Source organism: Phlebotomus papatasi, chromosome 2, assembly GCF_024763615.1.
Source record: "Phlebotomus papatasi isolate M1 chromosome 2, Ppap_2.1, whole genome shotgun sequence".
Lineage (NCBI taxonomy): Eukaryota > Metazoa > Arthropoda > Insecta > Diptera > Psychodidae > Phlebotomus > Phlebotomus papatasi.
Genome location: NC_077223.1, coordinates 87,032,700 through 87,057,758, shown reverse-complemented (window position 1 = coordinate 87,057,758; position 25,059 = coordinate 87,032,700). Strand labels below are relative to the sequence as shown.

General features: G+C 32.5%; 1 protein-coding gene across 19 annotated transcripts in view; it reads left to right on the top strand.

The window, feature by feature from the left end:
* The window catches only part of LOC129804882 (potassium voltage-gated channel subfamily KQT member 4), a 343,722-nt gene that overhangs the window by 301,699 nt on the left and 16,964 nt on the right, over nt 1-25,059 (top strand). For 12 of the 19 annotated variants that reach the window (XR_008752031.1, XM_055852586.1, XM_055852580.1 and 9 more), the window contains 5 exons: nt 10,748-10,818; nt 11,194-11,321; nt 18,787-18,883; nt 21,727-22,169; nt 24,693-24,889. Coding sequence is in view for 18 of the 19 variants with exons in the window: in XM_055852586.1 (XP_055708561.1) it covers nt 10,748-10,818; nt 11,194-11,321; nt 18,787-18,883; nt 21,727-22,169; nt 24,693-24,889 (936 nt within the window). In the remaining variant the exon portion in view is untranslated. Of the gene's footprint in view, nt 1-10,747; nt 10,819-11,193; nt 11,322-17,449; nt 17,578-18,786; nt 18,884-21,726; nt 22,170-24,692; nt 24,890-25,059 lie in introns of all 19 variants that reach the window. The other 7 variants (XM_055852578.1, XM_055852582.1, XM_055852593.1 and 4 more) reach the window with 3 other exon arrangements.

Here is a 25,059-nt window from a genome sequence, read left to right as displayed (position 1 = left end):
GATAGATGCAACAAGCTTGTTCACTCACTCGAGCGCGGATGATAACCCAAGCTGAAACTTTTTTGATGAGGCACATATACTCGACTTACTTTGTGGCGAGTATGAGTTGCTCACATGAATTATAAGGGTAACTGCAAAAATCCTTAATGCACGGCACTCATCCCCTAAAAAGCGCCGTGCAGCTTCCACCTAGGCTAGGCAGGGCATGCCTCAAAGCAGGTTCGCAACAATGTAAAGGCTAAAACTCCCGAGTGAAAGGTTCAGTCTTCTTCATAATAAGTTCTTTGCAATACCTGTTAATCCCGACGCAGATAGACCTTTCTGAGGCAAATCCCACTTCTGAAATAATGACAACAAAAAATTGAATGAAGATCAAACCTTCTGAGACAAGATACAAGAGAAACAGCCAGAACTGTCTACTGATGAACAGTAATGTATACTGATTATTTTAATCTTTTTCACAATCGAAATTTCTAAGACCGTATTCACATTGACAGTTTTATTCCTGGTTCCAGTTCGGAAATATTGAGAAAAAAATAGAATAAGGGCTAAACCTACTGAGTAAACAGTCCAATATTTATTTGGATCGACAACCTAGTGACCGGACTCACTCTCAGTCACTCTCTCTAACGGCCTCTACACACTAGAGAAATTTATGTCCTTATTAAAGCAAATTGCTTACGCTTATGTAGAAAAAAAATAGACATAAATATCTCTAGAAATAAAAGAAGAATTTCTAACGAAATACTTTGCAAAATCTTGATAACGAATCAGTTCAAACGAAAATGAAATTTGATGGAATAATTAATTTGCTATTAGGGAAGGTTTCAGGCTTCGGACAGTCTGGCTCTGAAAATTTCATATTTTTTTCATCTTCCTTCTATGAATTCGACCTAACTTTTTCAGGAAATATGCGATTCACGGCTGGCTATTAACATATATTGTCGTTAGATCAGATTAATTGAAAAAAAAATGGGAAAATATAAAGTGTTCGAAGCCAGAGTATGCGCAAAACCTGAAAGCTTTCCCCTACTAAATAATTTTTTTATCAAATGATACAAGCTCTAAACATCAATAAGCCTCATCATAATGAAATTCAAAATAAAATAAATACGTAATTTTAGTGGTCAATGAATCGATTAAAATGAAATTTGCCTTTTCTATTGCAACTGTGCGATATATGGCTCATTTATACGAAAACCAAATAGTTGAAGATTAATTTCTCTATGAATTTCTCACAATTTACATTTAGCATTTAAACTCTGTGAATCTTACGTGTATTTAATAGCTGATTATGTACATAGAGAAAATATATAGCCTGTAGATATAGCCCGTATAATTTTCTATGGTTATTCTGGATGTTTTTCAATGCAAAAAATTATTTTATTCTATATCTATACTTGAGGTTTCTTTCTATTCATATTGGCTGTGGTTTTTTTTCCATTTCCTCTAATTTATTTTTTACCTATATCTTAACAACTTTAAAATTTATTAAATCTTTCTAATGGGCATCACACAATTACTTTTATTTTATTTATGAATCTTCATAGGCTAGCAACCGAAAGGAATAACACTGTTACGTTCATTTAAAGTTACAGAAAAGATTTATGAGATATAAATTTACTTTTTGTAAAACACATTTAAGCCCCTCTCTCTTTATTCATTTTCTGTGAATTAAGAGAGAGAAAAATATGAAGAAAAAAAGGAAAACATTCTTTAAAAAAACTTTCGAAAAATCATTGGTAAACGTTTTCAATATATTATTTCAATTATTAAAAAAAAAATAGAAAAATTAAGCACCGCCCTTGAAGCAATTCTGTGTAAAACAATTTTTTACATTTTTCTCTACAAATGTAGTCTTAATAAATGAGATTATGATATACTTAAAACAAAATTTAAAAAAAAAATAATTAAAATTAATTGGCCTAAAAAAGGAAAGGTAATTTCCGTATTAATAAGTCTACAAGTGTAGTTACTAGGGAGATAAATAGGGTAAAGTGATATAATTTGGAATTAGAGTTACAAGTTGGACAATTTGCCGGTACAAGTTAGACATGGCTTTTTCTTGATAAATACAGTACAAAATTTGTTTTTAAGCACAAGGAACCAAATTATAAAACTAAAGTATTAAAAATATACAAATAAGAATGAAGTACTAAATTTCTCAAGACAAAAAACCCTGTCCAAATTGTACCATTGTCTAACTTGTACCACTTTACCCTATTTACGCAGATCTCATTCTTATGAGAGCGAGCACTTCGCAAAAATTCGAACGCTTTGCCACTAGGGGAAAGCGCGCTACTTTCGGACGACTCAAGCTTCGCACAATTTCATTTTTTCTATATGTTCCTTATGAATTTCACTCTTAGCTCTTTTCTGAAAATATGAGGCATTGAACTAGCTATTGAAATATAATATTATAATGGGGCAAATTCATTTATAACACAATGAAAAAAATTATTTGTGCGAAACATAAATCGTCCGAAGGTAGCGCGCTTTCCCCTACTTTTTATATGGAGATGAAAATTTTCTAACAAATTTTTCAATAAATTTCTCAATGGAAATGGCTCATAAATGTCGAACATTACAGTTGTTCTTGTTGCCTAAGAACCTATCACAATTTTTAACTAAAGGTGTCTACACATTATAAGAAATTTTTATCAAAAATGAGCTTCAAGAAGTGTTCTTCAAGAAAATTGCTTACACATTGGTGAGAATTTTTGACAAAAAGATGGATTTTTGAAGAAAATTTGTCTAATGTGTAGACAAATTTCTTCAAAAATCATATCCAATTGAAGATAATTTTCATCAAAAATTTTTGAAAGAAATTACCCGCTACACATTGGAATAAAATTCATCAAAGTCATTCTTGACAGAATTCTTGAAGGAAACCATCACGATTCAAGATTGTTTTTCACGAAAATTGGTTATTTTCTGCTGGAAAAAGTGAGAAAAACGTTTGGTGAAGTTCCTTGGGATAGTATTTAGTGAATTTCTGAAGAAAATCTTCTAAATAGTGTTTTTCTGGAGATGTCGTCTGTCAAAAATTTTTGATGGAAAATAAAAAACCCAGTGTGAAGGCATTTTTCTTCAAAAATTCCTTCAAAAATATTAATTTTTCTTTCAAAAATTTTTGAAATAATTCTTGATGAAATCAACTCCAATGTGTAGGCACCTTAAGATGCTCTGGAATCTACAATAACTTGTAACTTAAAAAAAAACAGCAAGAATATTAATATACCACGTATTTGACACTGTTGGAATCGTACTGTACAATTCAAACTAACTTAAATCCAGCCAGTTCCTCTTAGGTATTGGCTATTTGAAAATATGAAGCACTTCTATCTCACATTTCTCTATTGTTAGGATTTTATGTTTATTTTTGCCACAAGAAAACAGTTTTTTGCCTCAGGGCTATAATTCTTGTGAGCAACACATATGCAATTTTAACTATAAACGAGAGCAACATTTCACTCGCCAATTTAGGAGCCAAAGTTTAAAGTTTCTGAAGAATTGATGCGATTTGTCCGGAGGTGATGGTGTGGTGAAGATCCCCCTTACCTCCGGTCTCTAAAAAGTGATCCGTCTAATAACTCCCAAGGAAGCAAAGTACTAGTACAAGTAACATAAAGTCTACAAGAGGAAGCACAGTGTTTTGTCTAGACATAGAAACTCTTCTTATCAATTGAGTGTGGTTTTTAAGGGTTATAAGATTCTACTCTCCTTCCAGAATCGTGACAATAATTATATAAAAAGTTTCATTGAATTAGAATTACATCATTTTACAGGAAAATGATTAAAACAAAAATTATATGAATTTAACGAAAATTCAGTCTGATTTACACTGAGGTATAGTTAAATTAAATTAAGTGCAAGTCTGAATTTTTACGCAAAATAAGCTTCATGCGGCGGCCTTTACAATAATTAATAAATAAAGTTCAGTGGAGACGCCTGGTTGGTTTTTGTTATCTAAAAACTTCTCAGTGTTCATGGAGAGAGTTTAGCTTCATGTTACATTCAAAAAGTTAAACTTTTAGGACATTATATGTATGTAATACGGTGTACACAGTGCGCTTTACTTTGCTAAAATGAACAACCAAGTGGACAACTGTACCGTCTGGCTGTAATTGCAATTTTATTTGAATGTACGAGGGTGAGAGCATATTAAATTCGTCGCCATAGTCTCAAATTGCAATTTAAAACTACTTTCCCCACACTCTTGAAAACTACTTTTCTCCAAATTAAAATGAAATTATATTAAAATCCAGATAATTTTCTCAATGACTATGTCAACTTCAAGTAAAATAGTTAGAAAGCATTGTCCAAAAGTAATTTCTAAATTGAATGTGGGACAATTTCTTTTTCACTCAAGGATCAAATTCATCGGGTAATTTGATAAAATTAGATTCGTATCTTCGTGAGAGAAATAGCAACAGTAGATTTGCTCTGTCCACGACTACCCTCAATCTTGGGCAGCAGCGTTTTCAGTTGAGATGGCGGCGAGATGTTAGACAAGAATCTCGTCACATTCTCAAAAGCTCAGCTAGCAATCCAACATTGATTCAAATGGGCGCAACTGGAGTAATGCCACTGATTGTTTGTGGCCTTCGACAGAATCAGTTCATTGAGCAACAGAATCAGCAGGAGATGCTTGAATTTGATGACTCCATGAGTGTACATTTCAATCCCGCAGTGACATCGGCAGGAATAACAATCAGTGCGTGTCGCAATTTCCTCTTTTTTTTATTATCCACTCACCAGATACGCACTTAAGAAATTTAAGAAATAATTTCATAAAAATTACCTCAATGTTGAGTTAAATTGTGACGTTGTAAGAATTTTGTCACATTGTTTTGTCCAGATATCGACGTACTATAGGGGAAACTGGGGCACCACCAAACACGGGATAGCACCAAACACTTATTTTTATTTCTAAACTACTTCGACTATCTCGATCATTTTTTCAGTCGAATATCCGATTAAAAATCGAAGTGTTTGGAGCTACCCCGTGTTTGGTGGTGCCCCAATTTCCCCTACGTTATTACTGTCATGTCCTAAGTATCGTATTCTATTTAGAATTGGTTGATTTTTGTTATTTAAGCTTTTTCCATGGTAGTGTGCAACTTCAAATATCTTCATTTCAATTCACTTATGGTGTTTTTGACATATCGATCCGACATTATAAATCAGAATAACATAAAATGTGAAGAATTTTCTTACTGCTACATCCCCTATATACCATTGGAATGTAATCCTTCAATATGAGAATTTATCTACATATTTGCGCCTTTTTATTTAAAAAAAATACTTAAAAAAAATATTCTCCGCCAATTTTTATAATAAAGAAATTTAAACGTATAGGGTAAAGGCTCATAATTTTGTCCAGTCTGCTTATATGCATCGATGTTCCAAGTTTGAAGTGCGATATTTTCAATACTAATTTACTTTTTTTGTTACTCTCTTTTCAGAAGGGTTGTTTAGAAACTTGGCAAGGGTTTATTGTCTTTGTTCTTATTAAAATAAGTCTTAATATGTTTAAAAATGAATTGATATGTAGAGGTGACTTTGACTCTTATTTTGGACAACTTGTTTATTAATTTGTCCAACTTGGCTGTAAATTTGGACAGCTAATCCGCCTCAACAGGATGCCCATTGTTCTTCATTTCATGAACCAATCTTACCAAGTCCTCTTCCTGTTCATGTAAGAGATACGTAGACTGTCAGAGGAAGCCCGGAAACTTTCCATATCATTCATTAAAGTGAGTTGATTTCGGGAATCCAAGTACTCGCAGATTCGCTTATTCCCTGACCTTTCCGGGAGCCTTTCAAGGCATTTCTCGCTACATCTCTTTCGTAGAGATGATTCTAGCGTAGAAACATTGTTAGTACAGTACCTGCTTTGTAATCCGGATGATTGGGAGACAATATGACAGATGTCCGCTTCGTAATTCGGATGGATTTTTTGAATTTGTTCAACGTCTCAAAAATATAATACAATATTTTTTTGTAGAATATGTATAAAAGTTTTGAAGAAGATTGAAAAGACATAATTAGTGAATTCTATGCTATTGTACTTCATTTAAACAAAAACTTCACAAGATAATTCATTTTCAGTGGTGAACAGACATGCATATACAACTTCAAAATTATTTTATTTGTAACCGTCGAAAACTCGTCCGGATTACGCCGATCCGGATTATAAAGCGGGTACTGTACTTCACCACAGCTTAATAAGACTGAAATAAACACGAATTTCTGTCATATTTCTCGTAAGCAATTGCTCACACTGAATTTTCAACAAAGCAATTTTAACTCAAATCATATTCAAAATTTAACGTATTTAGTGTTAAAATCTTCCAAAAAGAACAAATTATTTAGATAGAATTCATTATTCATCAAATATTGGATTAAAAATCCATAATTTTAATCAATTTATTTTTAGTGTCCAATTTTATCCTCAAAGTGTCCAAAATAAGAAACTGGACAAAATTATGAGCCTTTCCCCTATCCCGTGTTGGAAAAATCTGCTGACCGTAGATCGCCCAGGAATGCCTTTCTCGTAATGTGGATGCTTTTTCCATGTTCCCGGAGTATTTTTGGGCAGAGGCGGTGCATTTTTATGACGTTATTTGTTTTGTTTCTGCCCTTGTCTACCCCCCCCCCCCTTTACAAAGGTCTTAGACCTTGAGGCCTATTTTGACCAAAATCAAATGTTCGGAGATCAGAAATACATTCACCTTTGTATTCAAAAATACCAAATAATCAATCAATAAAAAAAATTTCCTATAATCTGGTAAAAATAAATAAATAAATAAATAACAGATATGGATTAGGACCTTACACATCACTTTATGAAGTTATATCACAGTGAAAATGTATTTTTCTAAGCATTCAGATCTTTGTACCGGGCGTGACTCGAACTCACAACACTGTGAGTCAAGCCGGGGATCTATCAGCCCAAGAACCAACGTTCTTGCCTATTGCGCCACTGAGATCCCCTATTTCAAGATAAGAGAGCCTAATCATTGATGACTGACCGATTCCTTAATGTTAAAAAACAGAAAATAGATACAGAAGCTATAAATGCTGAAAAATAATCAGAAAGAGCTTTTTGAAAATTCAGAATCCCGAGTTAATGTATGGAAACTCCTTAGGAACTCAAAGTCGCTTTCTGCGATCGTTATACAAGCTTCAGACTTAAGGCTTAGCCATATGGCTTAACTGCTATAATTTCTTATCAATCACGATTTTTCGGAAAAATTTAACTTAGGAGGGGATTATTACGATAAATGACCTATAAGGTTAAAAAAAAGAATTAAAATTACTCGCTATTTGGGATTTTGAGACCTTCGGGAACTGGACTAAACCTTTAGTCTGAAGACCGCTTTAGGTTTATATTATGAGGCTCATACTTTATCAAACAAAAAATTGTATTAAGGGATAACATTTAACACCAGTAAAATTATACCAAAAATTTGGAAACTGTGATATTTATGTAAATATTAATCCCATAATCAAGGGATTATATACATAAAATTTATATTGTTTACTCTTAAAACAGGAAATAAAAAATGGTTTTATCTCCCCATATCAAAGTAAATATTAACATACAACTCACAGGAAGTAAAATTTTATCCATTCAACAATTTTCTCTATTTGCCTATTCCTCTTCAACTCTTAGAAACATAAAAAAAACCTCTGTGTTTCTGTTAGTGTAACTTTGGTGGGAACAAGGAAGTTGTTTGGAAGTAGTAAAACAAATAAATGACTTCTTCAAATGTACCTAATTGAAACTGCAAAAGTAGAATGAAGATTAAACCCACTTAGAAAACTTTAGTGAAATATCTTTAGTGTGTAATTTCGGTAATTTCCAACACCTTCAACAAGCTTTCGTATCTCAGGGAACAAAATCACAGTTAAGCAGCTAGCTCAAAAGTTTTTCGCCAAAATTTCCGCAACCCTTTCACTATAGGGGTTTGATGGTATACATTTTCACCGAAATATTTGCCACTCATTTGCTCTATTAAGCATACATGCGTCTATTTGGAAGTTGACAATGTGTTTCACTTACTCGGTTATGCTCTATACAAACTGTCTTGTACTTTAATTAATGTACTAAATATACATACCCTCCATTCACTTTAAATCCTCGTTATAGAGTAAAGTGTTAACCAAACTTTGACATTTTCACGTGAAACTAGGACTTTGTCCTTCATCTTTTACAAGTTTATTTATAGCTAGAAAGTTCATGAAATAAAAATCTCGTTGAGATATCATCAAGGGATTTTGTGCATTACTTTAATACTGTCCTCTAACATAAGGACACAAAAACATTTCACTTAGAACATATTTAAATACCTCGCAAAAGCTTTTATGTCACACAATTGCATTCTTTTCTCTCGTGTATTATGCACAATGGCCACAATGACTGTGAAAGTGAAGCTTTATTCACAAACTTGCAGATTAATGCTTGTGGCAAAAAAAAGGTTTCATATGTCAGTTATACTAACCATAATACACTGGAAAAGTTACATATCCAAACATATGCATCTACTGACTACTTTTTGTTATATTAAGCATCATTCATTTGAAAGAGTGTCGCTTAAAACTGAGATAAAATAAGATTAAGTATTCAAATATTTAGTGACAAAACTCCGGGTTTCTAATCCTTAGTTAAAGTGGTACCAAAGCTCGCGAAGTATCCAGCGAAATTTCGTTTAGTTAAACCTCTAAAATACCCCAACTTAAAGAGATTTCACACTTCTATTTCAACGCACTGATAATGTAAAGCTCCTTCTGTTCAACCACTTAAGGACGAGTGAACAACATCAAAACGCAAAAGAATTTTTCTTAAAAGTCTAAATATTTAAATAATATTATCTTTTATTATTTAAATATTATTGTTAATATTTGGTTTCTTTTTATTTTTGATTTAAAGTAAAATTACCTAACCAACTCGTGAGCAGTTTTTAAATTTAGCAATATGGTTTAACTTGTCTAGTTTTTGGATAAGCTAGATTTTTGGAATAATTTTGATTTAGGATTAATAGATTAAAAAAACACTATAGAGGTTGCTTATTGCTTATAAATTGAAATTTTCAAAAAATTAGATAAATTAGAATTTATAGAAATTATTATGGTATATTCTTAAAAAGTTTATGTATCGATTTAAGCAATAAAAATGTAGACTTTTTGTTTACCTTGTTGTTAGGGATACCACTTAAGCCTGGTTACATTAAGAGGGGAGCCTGATTTGAAAAGGTCAAAACACCCATTTTTTAAATATTGTCTAAATCGATAGATAAAGGATCTAAGAATATATCACAAAAATTTTCGGACACCAATTCGAGGCATTTTCGAAAACAAAAAGATGAAAACAAGGAGTGTCGAACAGATTTGCTGGAGTTCGGGTGTATATCCAAAAAGTTCAAGCGCGTTTTTTACCACATTATCATTTTTACAATTTGGTCGGATTGGTAGAAAAAGAGCAAAAATACTTGTAAACCGATTAAAATTAATAAAGAATTAGGATTAAATACCTCACAATTAGATACCTTTCTAGTTAAACCTAAATGATCTTTCCGAAAATAGTTTTTCTATTTTTTTTTAAATAAGGTAAAGTGCCCTCGACTCGACCGGTGGTCAATATTTGAATGTTTGATGGTGAATTTCTATAAAATTATCACTGATTCGTATTTATTTATGGAATAATTGACCTATTAATGTTAGATCATACGCCCAAATATTAGTGCAAATATAAATAAATTGAATAACTCTACCGGTCGAATTGGGGAACCGGTCGACTTGAAGGCACTTTACCTTATCCATTTTTTCCAAAAACCCTTAAAAATTTCAATTTCATAACTTTCTTTGGTTCTACTTGATTTAGCTATGAAACATACTTTTGAAAAATAATTTTTTTTAATTTACTTCATCGTTAAAAATAACAAACCGCAAATCCAGTCAATAGCAGTAGCATTTAAAATTTTTAAATATGTATATAAACCGGTGTCGGCAAAAATACCGAAAACCAAAATCCCAAATGCCAAAATCCTGAAAATCCTGGTGAAATTCGATTTAGATAAATTTAGACTACGAATTTAGAGTAGAATTTTGGGATTAGGATACTCATTCCTTCAGTTAAGTGTATAAAATCCTAAAGTAAATGATTTATCTCCTGTTTTCCTGTTAGATATTTTAGTTCCGTGGCGTTTTTTGATTAGCTTCAGCTTGAATCCTTTCAAGTTCTGGCCAACAAGAAAACTGAATGCAACTAAAATACTTTAATTCTCTCGTCGCTTCAAGCTTTGGGCAACTCAATTTTTTCTATGATCTTAATAGATTTAGTCCATGGCCCATTTCAGGAAATTTGAGTCATTCTTTCCCCAAAGTCTATAATAAATCAGTTAAAACATTCTGGATAAAATTGATAACCCTCAGGGATAAAAGATTATAAAGTTATTATACTAATACTTGAATCTTTCATCAATTTATTAAATGTTTGTTTCTGCATAGGCACTTATAGTAATTTAGCTTGTCTTTGGCTGTGGCAACACTAAATAATGCTTTGGCATGCACAATTTTCAAAAACATGTACATTTCTTTCTCAAGCTTCCACTGCAGTATTGAAAGCTTCCCAACATTACACAGAGATTTTTAATTGTTACCTAGTATAAGTAATTTTAGTAAAAAAATAGTTTTTTAATGAAAACTTATCCATATTTTTATTTTTCTCTTTTATTGATAGATGAGGATGAGGAACCTCGATGTATCCAACTTACCAATCAACATAAGACAGCCATACGGTTTATCAGAAAGGTAAGAGCTTCTCGAGTTCTGATTTTTTTTTATATTTTATATGTTTTCTAAATTTGTTTAGAACATATTTAGTAGTAGATAACTCTTATCGCTATATAGTAAATATAAAATTAGACTAATTTTATAATATTACATCCAATTCAGTAAATGTGTTATATGTTTTGGCACAATGAATAACCAAAAAATAAAAGCAAAAACAGGATTCTCTCAGTAGGGCTGAAAATTTAGACTTGTGTAACACAGTATAGTGTTGAAAAAGATCCTCTTTCGTCGTTCATTTCTTTTTTTAAATTTATTTATTGGAAATACGACCCAGGAAAATATTCAAAGTGTTTGTTTTTCATATGGTGTTGTATGGTATTCGGGACGATGCAGCTGAAGTATTTTGTAGCAAGGCGGAAGTTCAAGCAAGCTCTTAAGCCGTATGACGTAAAAGATGTAATGGAGCAATATGCCATTGGACATGTGGATTTGCTGGGTCGTGTGAAAAATGTTCAAAATAGGTACATCATCATCATCAAGAAAATGTAACCCCCTTCAAACAAAACCAAAAGCACATTTACTAAACTCTTATGTAAAACCATTCATTTCTATCTCATAATATTCTACCCTTCTTATACTCTTATTCAGTAATATTATACAAAAGAATACTTTGCTGCTCCACCCACCACCCTCATTCACAGAGAAATACATATTCAAAGCCTTAGCTTACTGTCCAAACTACCTCTTCAAAAGTTTGTATTCATTTCCAAAAGAAAAGAGCGTAACTATTAAATTGCTATAAAATCGTGAATGCTCAATCTGACAACATAAAATACTCAAAAGCAATTAAAATATCATTCTCTCCTTTACACTAAACCCAAAAAAACCTAATTTTTGTTATTGTATTTGTCTGTCCGAATCATGTCTAACCGATTTTATTAATTGAAACCTTAAGATTAACCTTGCTGATTTACCTGTTTGTTCATTAGCAAATGCATCGATCATGGACTTTGATCAATTTTCTGTAGTTAATACACTTCTTTCAAAAAAAAAAAAACAAAAATCTTTGTAATATTGATCATTCTGTACTGAAAATTTCTTTAATGCAATAGTTTTCCAAACATTAAAAAAAGCCAACAACAAAATCCCTAATTTTCTTACACACATTTTTGGTAGATTTAGAAATTTTCACTTGTAGATTGATTTCAGATGACTTGGAATATGATTCAACATCTTTTTGTGATTGGTAATAACTTGATAATGAAAATTTTGGAATTGGTAATATTTGCAAAATTTTTGGATTGACTAAATTAGTTACTATACTTTTCTTGCAGTTTGCCTTCTGATTGATGTATATAATATTGTTTTGATTTTAATGCAAATTGGAGAACGTTTATGCAATTTTATTTTCAAAAATATATCATTTACATTTCGTACTTAGTATTGCATTTAAAATTTACTTGCAATGAAAAAGCATGAAATGATATCGACACTGGTTTCCGGGTGAATTGATTCTAATTGGCTTTAATATGCAATTCAATCGAATTTCAATTTATCTTGGACAATTGTAAACCATTTTAAATGCAACATTTAGTACCCACCAATGCTATTATGTACTATTATTTTTCCTATTTATTTAAAAAAAAACATTTTTGTGTTTCATTTGCAATATAGTAAACATTTTTTCGTTTTCTGTTTAATTGAATTGTTTAAATAAAAATCTGGAAGAGTGATCTTGTCAAATTCAACATCGTAAAAAAAGAGCAAATCCTTGTTTTGGGAGTGGGAATTTAAATTTAATCACAACTGTTCGATATAGTCTTCTAAAATCGTACTGCACAACTTTTCTTGCACTCAAAAGTAGCTTTTCGATGTTTAAAAGTCTTTCAAGAGTCTTATCGAAGATTTGTTGAATTAAGAGAATCAAACAAGAATCTTCGAGCTGAAGTTTTGTTCTCCAGGAGGGGAATTCTGTAACGCTCTGGCAATGCCGAATGACAAATTGGGTTCGAATCTTAGGAGAGCTTTTTTCGAAAATGCGATTCTGTAGTTGTGACATTGCCATTTTAGCTCACATGGCTTTGTCAGAAGTCACATATTTGAGTTTTCTGGCAATTCAAATGGCAATGAATGAAACAAATCAACCAAGACGTACTGTATTTTCATAAAATCATCAAGTAAAGGAATTTCATTAAAAATTCAATGAATTGCATTTTTGAAATCATATGATATGACAAAAAAACTCAAATGGCATTGTCAGGTTTCGAACTCACGCGTGACAATGCCATGAAAATTACAGAATTCCCCTACAGGAGGGAAATCTGTAACGCTCTGGCAATGCCATATGACAAATTGGGTTCGAATCTTAGGAGAGCTTTTTCGAAAATGCGATTCTGTAACTGTGACATTGTCATTTCAGCTCACGTGGCTTTGTCAAAAGTCATATATTTGAGATTTCTGGCAATTCAATTGACAATGAATTTTGTTAAACAAATCAACCAAAACGTACTGTATTTTCATAAAATCATCAAGTAAAGGAATATCATTAAAAAATCAATGAATTGCCTTTTCGAACTCATATTTTATGACAAAAAGAAGCCCGATTGGCATTGTCAGGTTTCGAACTCACGCGTGACAATGTCACAAAAATTACAGAATTCCGCTACAGAAGTGTCTTTGCAAAAGCTAAAACGGAACTCCATTTTCACAAAATGTCGTTAGTGTTCGAAAGAGTCAAAATCCATTACGAATTTGAAAATACATTCCATTTAGGCATTTTAAGGTGCCGTTGTCGTCGTAGTAGATTTGCAAAACCCGATGTCACTCCAGAGCCTTTTCCGTTACTTTAGTGCCCTCTGATTCCGCAACCAACACTTGAGCTACAAGCTTGGCCATTACCACGCATAGGTCGTTTCCGGTCCATTGTGCTAGGCTCTTTGTCGCGTTTTTTGTTTCGGCGAGTAGGATACCGTTAAACAGAGTGCAAGCCTAAAGTCATAGGCTAAGACGCACAGGTTACTTATGAGACAGAATTTTCGATGTAGTCCGAAGTGTAGTCTTCACTAAGGAATTGTCATTGACGCAAGAATGCCGATACGTAGGAGAAAGTGTCCATGCTTTACACGGTCCCAAGCTTCATAATGACTAAATTTTTCCAATTTTAGATTAAATGTGACTCCGCAATATATTTTGAAAACAGGATATTATCCCCAAGTTTTAGCTGAGATTCTTTACAATCTCAGCTTTTTAAATTGTGAGTAGGGGAGACTGGGGCAAAAAGTCACAAATCGAAAAATTCAAAATTCAATATCTTCCAAGGTAGAAAAGATAGCAGCTCAAATTTTTTTCTATAGATAGCCTCCATAGACCTTCTTCAATGTCGTAAGTTTCTTAGAATTCGAAAAAGGAATTTAGAAAATAAAAAAATATCGAAATTTTTACGATAAGTCACATTTATTGAAAAATATAGAAAAACTTTAGTCATTGTGAAGCTTGGGACCGTGCAAAACATGGGCACTTTCCCTGATTTATAACTATTTCCAAATAAACTATAACCAACTCCAGGGCTTTTTACAACTTTTTCCTATCCGCCACCTAAGTCGAACTCGATGGGTACCGTAATGTCCTAGACAGACTTACGGCTTTAGCCGTAAGTCTGTAAGAAACGGATTACTCGTAGTGGGAAACTGATGAAAATGTAGTCTAGTTATTATTTCGCTTACAATTACACCAAGCTGTCTCTCGGCTTAGGCCATAGGTCTACCTAGCATATAACCGCAGGTAAATGTAGATGAATCGGAGGTAATGGTAATCCCTCGACGGCCTGTACGTGTACAATGCACCCTAAATATTAGTAAAGTCCAATTTACCATTAAAGCAGGTTGATAAGCTCAAGTATCTCGGGGTGTTATTAACGACTGATAGTAGGATAGACGCAGAACTCTCATCGCAGATCGGCTAGGCTTTTGCTGTAATGAGGAAGCTTGGCAGAAGCGTAGTAAGGAAGACCGACTTGATCGTTCTGCAGCACATTCCTCTTGTCCAGTAATAACCTTCCCGATTTGAGAGCTCCCTCCCTCCGGTTGAGTTTTTTCTTTACCGATTCGAAAGTATATCAGAGAGAACTTACCTAAAAACCCGTTGGAAGTTCGAACGTTTAAACCGACGAATTACACAAAAAATGCAAGTTCATGAAAAGGATATTTATCTTAATTAAAATGCAATTAAAACGTTCTGCCATCTTGAAATTCCACAAAACAACACAAAATTCACTTTTCCCAGCAAAGTTGTTGACATTGTTGACGATTGAAGTATCAAGAATATCGAAATTCGAAAATGGCAGAACAATCAGCACTGAAGCGGCGAGCATATGAACTTGCACCTTAGGCTTCCGGTAGATTTTCGAATAAGTTTGGCTTGGCTTTGGAGTGGCTTTGTCTCTTGGAAAGGTTATTAGTGATCGGAGCCATTATCGGTTTTCAAAGCTGTGTTCATTCCTATTCTCACGTCTGATCATTAAATTTGGATATGACCGAAAGTATTAAATTGCTAAATAAGGGAATTACTCGTTAAGATCAAGTGAGGAACATAGCCGTTCGTGAGGAACTAAAGATTGAGGAACTGTTTCTTCCTGTTAAGAGAACACAACAACCCCGATATGTTCATGTTCAGCGCTTAAATGCACAGAGATTCTTCAGAAAAGCCATGTAAACTATTTTGAAGAGAAAACGACCTCAGAACAGACCCCTCTCGTTCAGTAATAACCTTCCCGATTTAAGAACTCTCTCCGCTTGAGGTTTTTTCTGTACTGATTTGGCCATTTGAGTCCTAGAATTAAAGAAAAGCTTACGAATAGGAGGGAGTCAAAGCCACAGAGGACAAAGTCACACACATCTACGGTACTTGCAATAACTACATGTCCCTACACAACAAGTTCGGATCCACAATATTTACAATTAAATATTCGAAGTTAGGGACTCATTCGAAGCTAATGTGGAAGATTAAACTGAAGCCTTAAAAAAAATTTCGTATCCACCGCTTGAGTACTAACAGTATTTCGAGTATTTCGAATATCCGAATATTTTTATATTTTCTTATAGACTTTTTTCGATAAAAGTAAAAGCCAGAAATTCTGCATTGCACTCTTCTTGTCCCAGACCGAAACCCGGAATCTTTCCGTACAGAAATAGATCTTGAAAAATTCGAAAATCTATTTGAAGATACAAAAAAGAGACTTTCTTACTTCTTAATACTTTCGCAAGGTAGCGGAACTTACATTCTGTTCGAATTTCAAAGTGCTCAAGTGTCAAAATGTGACGGTCTTCACATTGTTGTGAGGAAAAAACAAAACAACGACAATTACTGTTCTAGTCCTATTATTTAATCACTCTATAATCACTGAGTAACTCTTTTGCCAGCTTTTTAGTATGGTATTTGATAAATTTTCCCCACCTTTTTCGAAAATTTAGTATGAAAATTCGAAATTGAATTTAAATTCTTCGAACTTCAACGACTTCTTGTGCAAATTGAGTTCTATTTATTTTTTATCCAAGACACTATTGGAGAATCAAAATCTACTTCTGTTTGGGCTCAATGCGTTTCCTTAAGTTCATGCGCGATTAAAATTACAGTCATTGCAAAGCAATTGTGAACAAAACGTTTTTACATAACGCATTTCACTCTTTGACAAAATTGATTATTGAGCCCAATTTGGCCAGAACTTATGCAATCGTCCAATAACTCGAAAAGTTACTTATGAATGCTATGCCGTCTAAATAAATTTTTCTGTCTATTTTTTTGCTTTGTCTATTCTAACATACTTTCACTTTCATTTTAATTTTTTTTTTATTAAAATAATTCTAAATTGTAAGAAACATACTTAAAATGATAATTTTAAAAGCAATAGCTTTAAAATATAGAAAAAGTTTTTGTCTCTGGGAATAATTGTGAACTTGTAGAAACTTCTGTGCATATTTGAAAGGTTCATCACGATCATCAATAGCCTGAGCTAACGTATACACAACGTATTCACTAAATATTTTGTTGCAAGGAGATTTTAGAAAAAGAATCAATATCATTTCTCATTTCAGGTCAATATTTGTACATTTTTTTGAGAGAAATATTTAAATTGTCCTCACTGAAATTTTGCAGATTATCTTGCACTATAACGTAGATGTGTAATTGTTATATTTGTAGTGTACTAACCACAGTAAATTAATATATTTACAGAATAATTTTTTTTTAAATCCATACATTAAATTACACTCAGAACAAAACTGATCATTCAATTTAAAATGAAAATAATTATGTTGTTGTGGTAACTTTATTAAATTAATGTAGTATACTAATTTTACTTGATTTTTCACACGGTCAAAAACCAATTCAACAACAAATTTTTTGATAAAATAAGTTTACAAAATGATGAAATAATAAAAATCAATGTTGTTATTGAATGATTGTATCAATGAAATTATACAAATATCGTTAACATGCTAATTGAATAACAAAAATTTACAATATGCATACAGTACATAAATTTTATACATCTCTTTGCGAGGTGATGAAAAAAATCGATAGTTTTAGACAAAATTCATTAAAAAACACATCATAAAAAAATTAAATAATAATTTTCCCTCGCACTGAAATTTAGCTAAAATACTTCGCCGCCCACAAGAAATTTAAGGAAGCTCTAAAACCTTACGACGTAAAAGACGTCATGGAGCAGTATGCAGCAGGATACAATGATCTTCTGGGGCGTGTGAAAAATGTCCAAATTAGGTACAAAAAAACAATGCAAAAAATATCCATTTCATTTTATTTTTTTGAAATATAGAAAAGATAAATTAATAAACGATAGTTCAACATTTTTTTTCACGTTTCTTCCCATATAATTTTCTTTTGCCAAATTACTTTGCGTTAAATAATTTTAAAAAAAATATTTTTTTTTGCTAAAAATATTAACATATTGAAAGTCTAGTAATTTTTTGCTTAAACATTACATTTCATTGAGTTTCACAGTAATTTGTTCTTGAAGAAATTGGTTTTAAATTTGCTTTAATTAGGATATTGGAAAGAACTATTGCTGAATTCTTTAGAAGAAGATATACTGCTTTTATTAAAAAAAGGCATTTTCGCATTATAATTCTTCAATTTTATTATCATAAAAATGCAAGGATGTATTGTGATCAATGCATTCCAGGATATACTTACAGTAAACATTAAACATTTAGAAAAAAATACATTTACTCAGACAATTAAATTCCTTTTCATTTTCTTACAATCTCAGGAAGTCTGACCCTTCTCAGCATATACTTGTAAAAAAACAGTAACAATTGTTCCTGTAATTAAATATACTTCATCCATTAAACAAAGCATAGTCATAAAAAAGAAAACTCTAAAACTTATGAATGCACTTTCTGCATGTTAAAAAAGTACAGCTTCTTTTGTACAGTCGCTAGAATTTTGAAGAAAGATTTTCTTTAGTGGCTAATAAGTATTATAAACTTGTATTTAAGATATTGGTTGATAAAGAAAAAAAAAACATCCACAATGGACAGTCAATTGAAATAATTTTCTAAAAAAAAACAACTTCACGTAGAACTTTTTTCAAGTCTCATTGGTCATTGTCAATCTTTCAATTCTTAATTAATGCTTAGTTGAGTATTTTCATTGAGCTTTCATTCTCACCTGATTTTTATAGCAATTCTTTTGTTACCAGAATTATTTTTTCTTTTGTGTCTTCTATTTCAATATTTTACCACAATTTACTCATTTATACCTCACTCTATCTCCCCTTTGTTAATCCTCTGTGCTCACTCTCATTTTTTATCCTCAAGCATTATCCAATGTAATTAAAAATTTAATTGTATGATCTGGAATATTTATCATCATGTGGATAATGCTTAACCCCTATAGACACATTATTTTATTTATTAAATGTTTTAGTAGTTTATGGAGACTTACTATTTTTTTCAAATTCACAAACAGATTGGATCAAATTTTGGGCAAGCAAGGCTCGAAAGCAAAAGACGTTTATGCCTCAAAGATTAGTTTGGCATCTAGAGTCGTAAAAGTGGAACGGCAGGTTAGTATTTGATATCATAATTATTTTCCAATTAACGTTAAACGATCACAATCACAATCTCAAGATCGATATGATCCTTAAAAAGCACTAGAATGCCGCCAAGATCATTCACTGAAAGAAATCTGAAAAAGTTAAAATGACATTCCGGAAATGTTAATTATACCCTGCAGTATTGATCCGAAATCGGTGTAAATATTACGCCTTTTAGGTGTATTAGGGGTTAAAGTTACCCTTTTTCATGTTAATTTTATCCTTAAAAAGGTGTAAAATTAACATTAAAAAATGTTGATATATTTTTACACCTAAAAAGTGTTAAAGTTATGAGGATAAAAAGTTAATCGCACCCCCTTTTTTTCTCAGTGTTGTACAAGACCGACATTTCGATACGCTATTTGAATCGATATGATCTTTACTCTATTGACGATCGGTTGATAGATCCGAATGATCTTGAAAAGAACATCAGATCGACATTATCTTTGTAAAATGTCGACATATCAGCATAATGTTTACAAAATATCGACAGATTTAAGACAGATTAGCAAACCAACGCAATGTTTGCAAGATCAGGAGACGACACAATCCTCGCAATTGATCAATAGATCTACAATTCGACACGATGTTTGTATAAGACGAACAGATCAATAGTACCCTATTAAAAGATTGCAATATGAGTACAATGTTTAAAAAAAAATCGTGCTAGTCAACACGATCTTTGCAAACAGTGGCAGCCAAAATTTCGAAAGCCAAAATCCCGAAAGCCACAACCCCGAATGTTCAAAATCTTGAAAGGGATGAAATTATATGAAGGAAAGTGTTCAGAATGATTTCCCTTCGCCTCCAGTAAACGGGTGCAATCGTGGTAGTAGCTATGACCCTGTTAAGAATTCGGGATTGTGGCATTCGGGATTTTGGCCCATTCGCGATTTTGGCTTTCGAGATTTTGGCGTTCGGGATTTTGGCTTTCGGGATTTTGGCTTTCGAGATTTTGGCTTTCGAGATTTGGATCGGGACCCCTTTGCAAATAATTGGTAGATCGATGCAGTCTTCGACAAATCTACAGATAAGGATATATCCTTTGTTCAGTGATCGCAAGACCGGTACGATAAAACAAAAACTTGGAATGTTTCGACTATCCTGGTGAAAGATCGACACTTCGATACCCTAATTAAATCGATACAATTTTTCCTTTACTGAAGATCGCTAGAGCGATGTGATCTTAAAAGGACAGCAGATCGACACTATCTTCGTAAAATATCAGCATAGTATAAGAAGGTCAAGGAGATGAACTCCTTGACCTTCTTATACGAATTGCCGTCAGTAGTCTACCGAAAATATCAGCATAGTATTTACAAAAGATCGATAGATTTATACGATTTTTACTTTTGTATTGATCAGTAGATCGGAATGATCTCAAAAGAGATTAGCAAACCAACACAATGTTTTCAAACGCTCGGGAGACGAACAGATAAATAGTATCCTCTTAAAAGAGTAATATAAGCATAAGTGTCCTTTGCCTGATCTATAGGATTTTTCCTTTTTTCAACGATCGCAAGATCGACACGATCCTTGTAAATAATTAAAGATCGACATGATCTCTATAGGAAATCGACACTTTGACACGATATTTGCAACAGACTGATTGATATCATCGTTACAAAAGATTAGAATATAACCAAAATATGTTTGGAAAAAATCGTGGTAATGATCGATAAATTGTACGCTGTAGATCTACCCGATCTTTGATAAAGATCAGAAAATCGATACGACCATCGTAAAAACGTCAGACATTTGCAAAGATCGCAAATAAATAGTGATGATCGCTTTGTAAATGATCAGTAAATTGATCCGATCTTCCTATAAAAAATGTCAGATAATTTCAATGTTTGCAAAACAATTACGATGATCGACCCAATCTTTGTAAATGATCGATAGATCGACGCGATTTTTTAAAAAGATCAGCAAGTTAATATGATCATTACTAGGTTTGCAAAAGATCGATAAATCTTTTTAAACACATATGAATAAAATATCTACAAATGTGAACAATATGTGTTATTTCTCAGAATAAGGGCAGAATCACATTGACAGTAAAATTATTTACAGTTAATTTACGCATTTTCATTGCAATTCTTACGAAAATTTTCAATTACCGTATTACCTTATCTCATACTCGGTGGCATTAGGTGAAAATAGTAAAACAAAATTGAATAAATAAAACGAAAATGCGATAACGGTCAGCAAAAAAACTGTAGGATTTTTTTGCTACAGTTTTTTTGCTCACCGTTTATCGCATTTTCGTTTTATTTCTTCAGTTTTCTTGTATTATTTTCACTTAGTGCCACCGAGTATGAGATAAGGTAACACGGTAATTGAGAATTTGCATAAGAATTGCAGTGAAAATGCGCAAATTAACGACATACTCTTAGGCTTTGACGGTGACGGTGAGCATTTTACTGTCAATGTGATTCTGCCTTAACTCGTTATTTTTTTTATTTACTTAAAATTTACTTGTTCTGGAATCAAAAAGAAAAATTCTAGGATCGAAAATGTTCTCAATTCAAAAAAATATATGCTTCTTATTTTACTTGAATTTTTTTAGAAATCAGAAAAATATTTAATATTCTCCGAGCAACATTTTTACATTTTAATTTAGTAATTTCTTTTTTCTTAACTCTGGGGTATTATTGTTTGCCTCGGCTGAATATTGGTTCATAAACTAAACTATTCTGAATTTTGATTAATATGAATCGGATCTAAAGGCATTCTATGCATTGACATTATCTCATGTAATTCATCAAAGCTCTATAATAATCTGTACAATATATTCATTGTTCTATTTGTAGGTCGATGATATTGAAACAAAGCTGGACACTTTGATAGATCTCTATATGCAGGATAGAAAGAGATTCCTCTCGCTTCCAATAATTTCCGATTCCCAACATTCCAATAATTCCAACCTTCCACCACTGCCTCCCAATCCTCCAGGTGGTGGCGGAGCCTCGGCGGGCATTACGACCGTTGCCACTACGTCAATGTCTTCGGGCAGCAGTGGATCACTGAAGGTAGCTGGCGGCAAATACCAGTCTTCAATTGATACGGGCTGTCATCCAGGAAGTGACACCCTTTCTTCTGCCTTTCAGCCGAAGCCCATTCTCATAGATAAGCAATTCTCAGAACCAAACTCACCCATCACAAAGACATTTGAACAGCCCGTCCAGCGAAGGCCACCGATGCACAGGGGCTTCTCTGATCTCAGCAATCGAATGAAGAAGCGTGTGACACTCAGGTAATTGACATTACACGGCATAATATGCAGAGGAGTAGTAATCAATGCTCTGAGTAAATTCCGGCTTGAAATATTTTAGGCCACGCCCCTCCGAAGTAATTATTAAATTGAGCTAAAATCAATTGCGCAGAAAAAAGATTTAAGGTTAAAAGATTTAAGCTGAAATTAAAATTTGTCAAAATGGAATTTTTGCAAATTTTTCTCAATTTGTAGAGGCCTTTATTCCTTAGAAAAACAAGAGTAGTCAATGACATAGCATGAACCACTCGTTTTAAGTATATAGTGATTCCTACAAAGGTTAACCGGTTTCAAAAAATCGTTTAGCCGCCCTATTCTGGAGACGGTTTCAAATCCGGTTTTTAGAGATGAAACCGGTTTAAAATCGTCTCTTTACAAAAATTTTAAAATTTCTCTTAAGCTTAAGTTTATTTCCTGAAAATCAAGATACACTGCAAAATATTTCTTTGAATTAGAAGGGACCCTGAAATGCAATATGATTCTAAATGTAATCTGTAGTATTATAGTATGTTAATAACATTTTAAAGATAGTAGTACTGGATGTCCTGTACGTTTCTTCCACTCTGGAAAAGAATTGTTTGCTTAAAAGTTATCGGGAATTATTTCACGACTTCATCACTTGAATTATTTTATCTTTTAAAACTTACTTAAACACTTACAAGACTAGAAAATGAATTGTATACTGAGAAAAAAATTGTAAACTATTTAGTACAATCTTGTAAAATATTGTTTTATGTGGAAAAGTAACAAAATATTTACCTATCCCTGAATTCGTAGAGATCTTTATTAAATTTTGCTATCTTTTAACTGCATATCTTATTAGACCCAAATTCATCAAGATTGTTACACCAAATTCTTGTAAATTTTTTATTAAAATCTGGCATTTATTAGTTTCTCAACCAATGGAGTAAAAAACAACAAATGTTTCCTTTTATTTTAATTCTTTTTTTTCTAAATGCTTATGTAATTTATTCTATGAAATTATTTTTGAATTTTGTGTAAATTATAATCATGTTTTTCATGATATATAATACCAAACATTATTAATTAGTAGATTTTCTGCAGAGAATGATCTAAAAAATTTACTTTAAACCATTTCCGATCGAAAAATCTGGAATTTTATGTTCAAAAAAAGAAAAATTTTGACAAGACTTTTACAAGATTTTACAAAAAAAAATATAGCGAATATAGGTAGCAGATAATCCTGGTACTAGCCTTCCAATATTATTTTTTTTTAATATTTTTGCAAATGTTATTTTTCTTCCACGATTCAAAATTTCTAAACTTAAGTTACACAAGATTTAACACTAGTCATAGGATTTAAAAAATAAAGGAGAAAACTCTTTCGGTAACTTTATAATTTTTTTCCATTTTCCAAGATCTAGAGCAAAATTTTTAAGTATTTCCTCATTAAGGATTGTCAAAAGTGACAACGTTTATAACCAATTTATTTTAAGAAAAATAAATTGTATGAAAAAATAGTTGTTTTTTACGGAAATCTACATTATATTAGCTTTTCCACGGCACAATATTTTTGGAAAAACTCCCAGTAATTTTCCTGCACTCTTAAATTTCCTGAACTATTTTAAATATAAAATAAAGCAATAAAATAAAATAATTTTTAAACTAACTGTGAAAAAGAATATATTTATGTGTTGAATCAGGGGCCCATCAAGCCTAATAAAAAGTGAAGCTATTTTTCACTTTTCCTTGTAAAAATTTTGCAGATACAAAAACGTATGGAAAAATGAGATGTCGATAGGCCCCTGGTTGAATATTACATCAAAGTTCATGTTCTGAAAAATTGTTCAAAATCCCATAATCTAACCCAAAATTTGAAATCGGTTTTAAACCGGTTAACCGGTTTCAGACCCTTCCAAAACCGGTTAACCGTCTATCCTAAAAACCCGGTTATTTGGAATCACTAGTTTTAAGGCAATCTTGTCAGAACAGCATTAAGCAGCATTCCCCCCCTTCCAGGAGCCACTCTGAATTTTTTGGCTAATATGGGCACCAAGTGTCTGTATTTACGATCTTGTCGTTGGCGAGTCCCGTCCTCCTGGCGGACTGTAATGTCGACCACTTGGAACCCTTCGCGATTTTGTGTAGTCAGGTCGGCCAGGTCGGGTTTGAAACAGGTCCCGGACGGCAAATCGATTGGGCGCCTCCTGCATTATTACCTCTTTTTAAACTTAGTTTAAATACTTAAACTTCCGAGTTGCGACCGATCCCTAGTAGGAAAACCCCTAACGTTCCTGCTCATCTAGTATTTTTTTAATATTTTTATTATACAATTTTTCAGTGCTGGAAGTTGAAAATTTCACTAAGCTATAATTTTCATAATTTACAGGCCTTTTTAACTCCTTGATACTGAACAATTCTAAAAAATGTCACTGACGAAATTTAATTACTTTACTACTCAGAGATACAAGTTTAATACTATAGGGCTTCTCTATCAGAAGTATTGATCATGCTAAGAGATTATCTTGTTCTATGCAATTGCAGTTCCATTCCTACCCAATATGTTAGCAACAATACTGAACAGCATGATGGAAGTGGTGATGTTGTGATAGTTGTGAATGCCCTAGATGATGGTGATCCAATTGAGACCGACGTTGTAGTCGGGGGACTTCCAGATGTATGCATTGAGACAGAGGGTGATGTCGAACCCAACAGCCCCAAGACAATAACAGAAAGTTCAAGTAAGTCTTACAGAATTCTCCATATCCTCAGGCCTTATATATCTGTCTTTCAGTTTTTTTTTCTTACTTTCTTGTCTTTTGATTCTTTTCTGTAAAAATAACACAAAATATATGTTCGTGAAAAAAGCATAAAGAAAATAAGAGTTGTTGACATACTTTAAAAGTTTTAA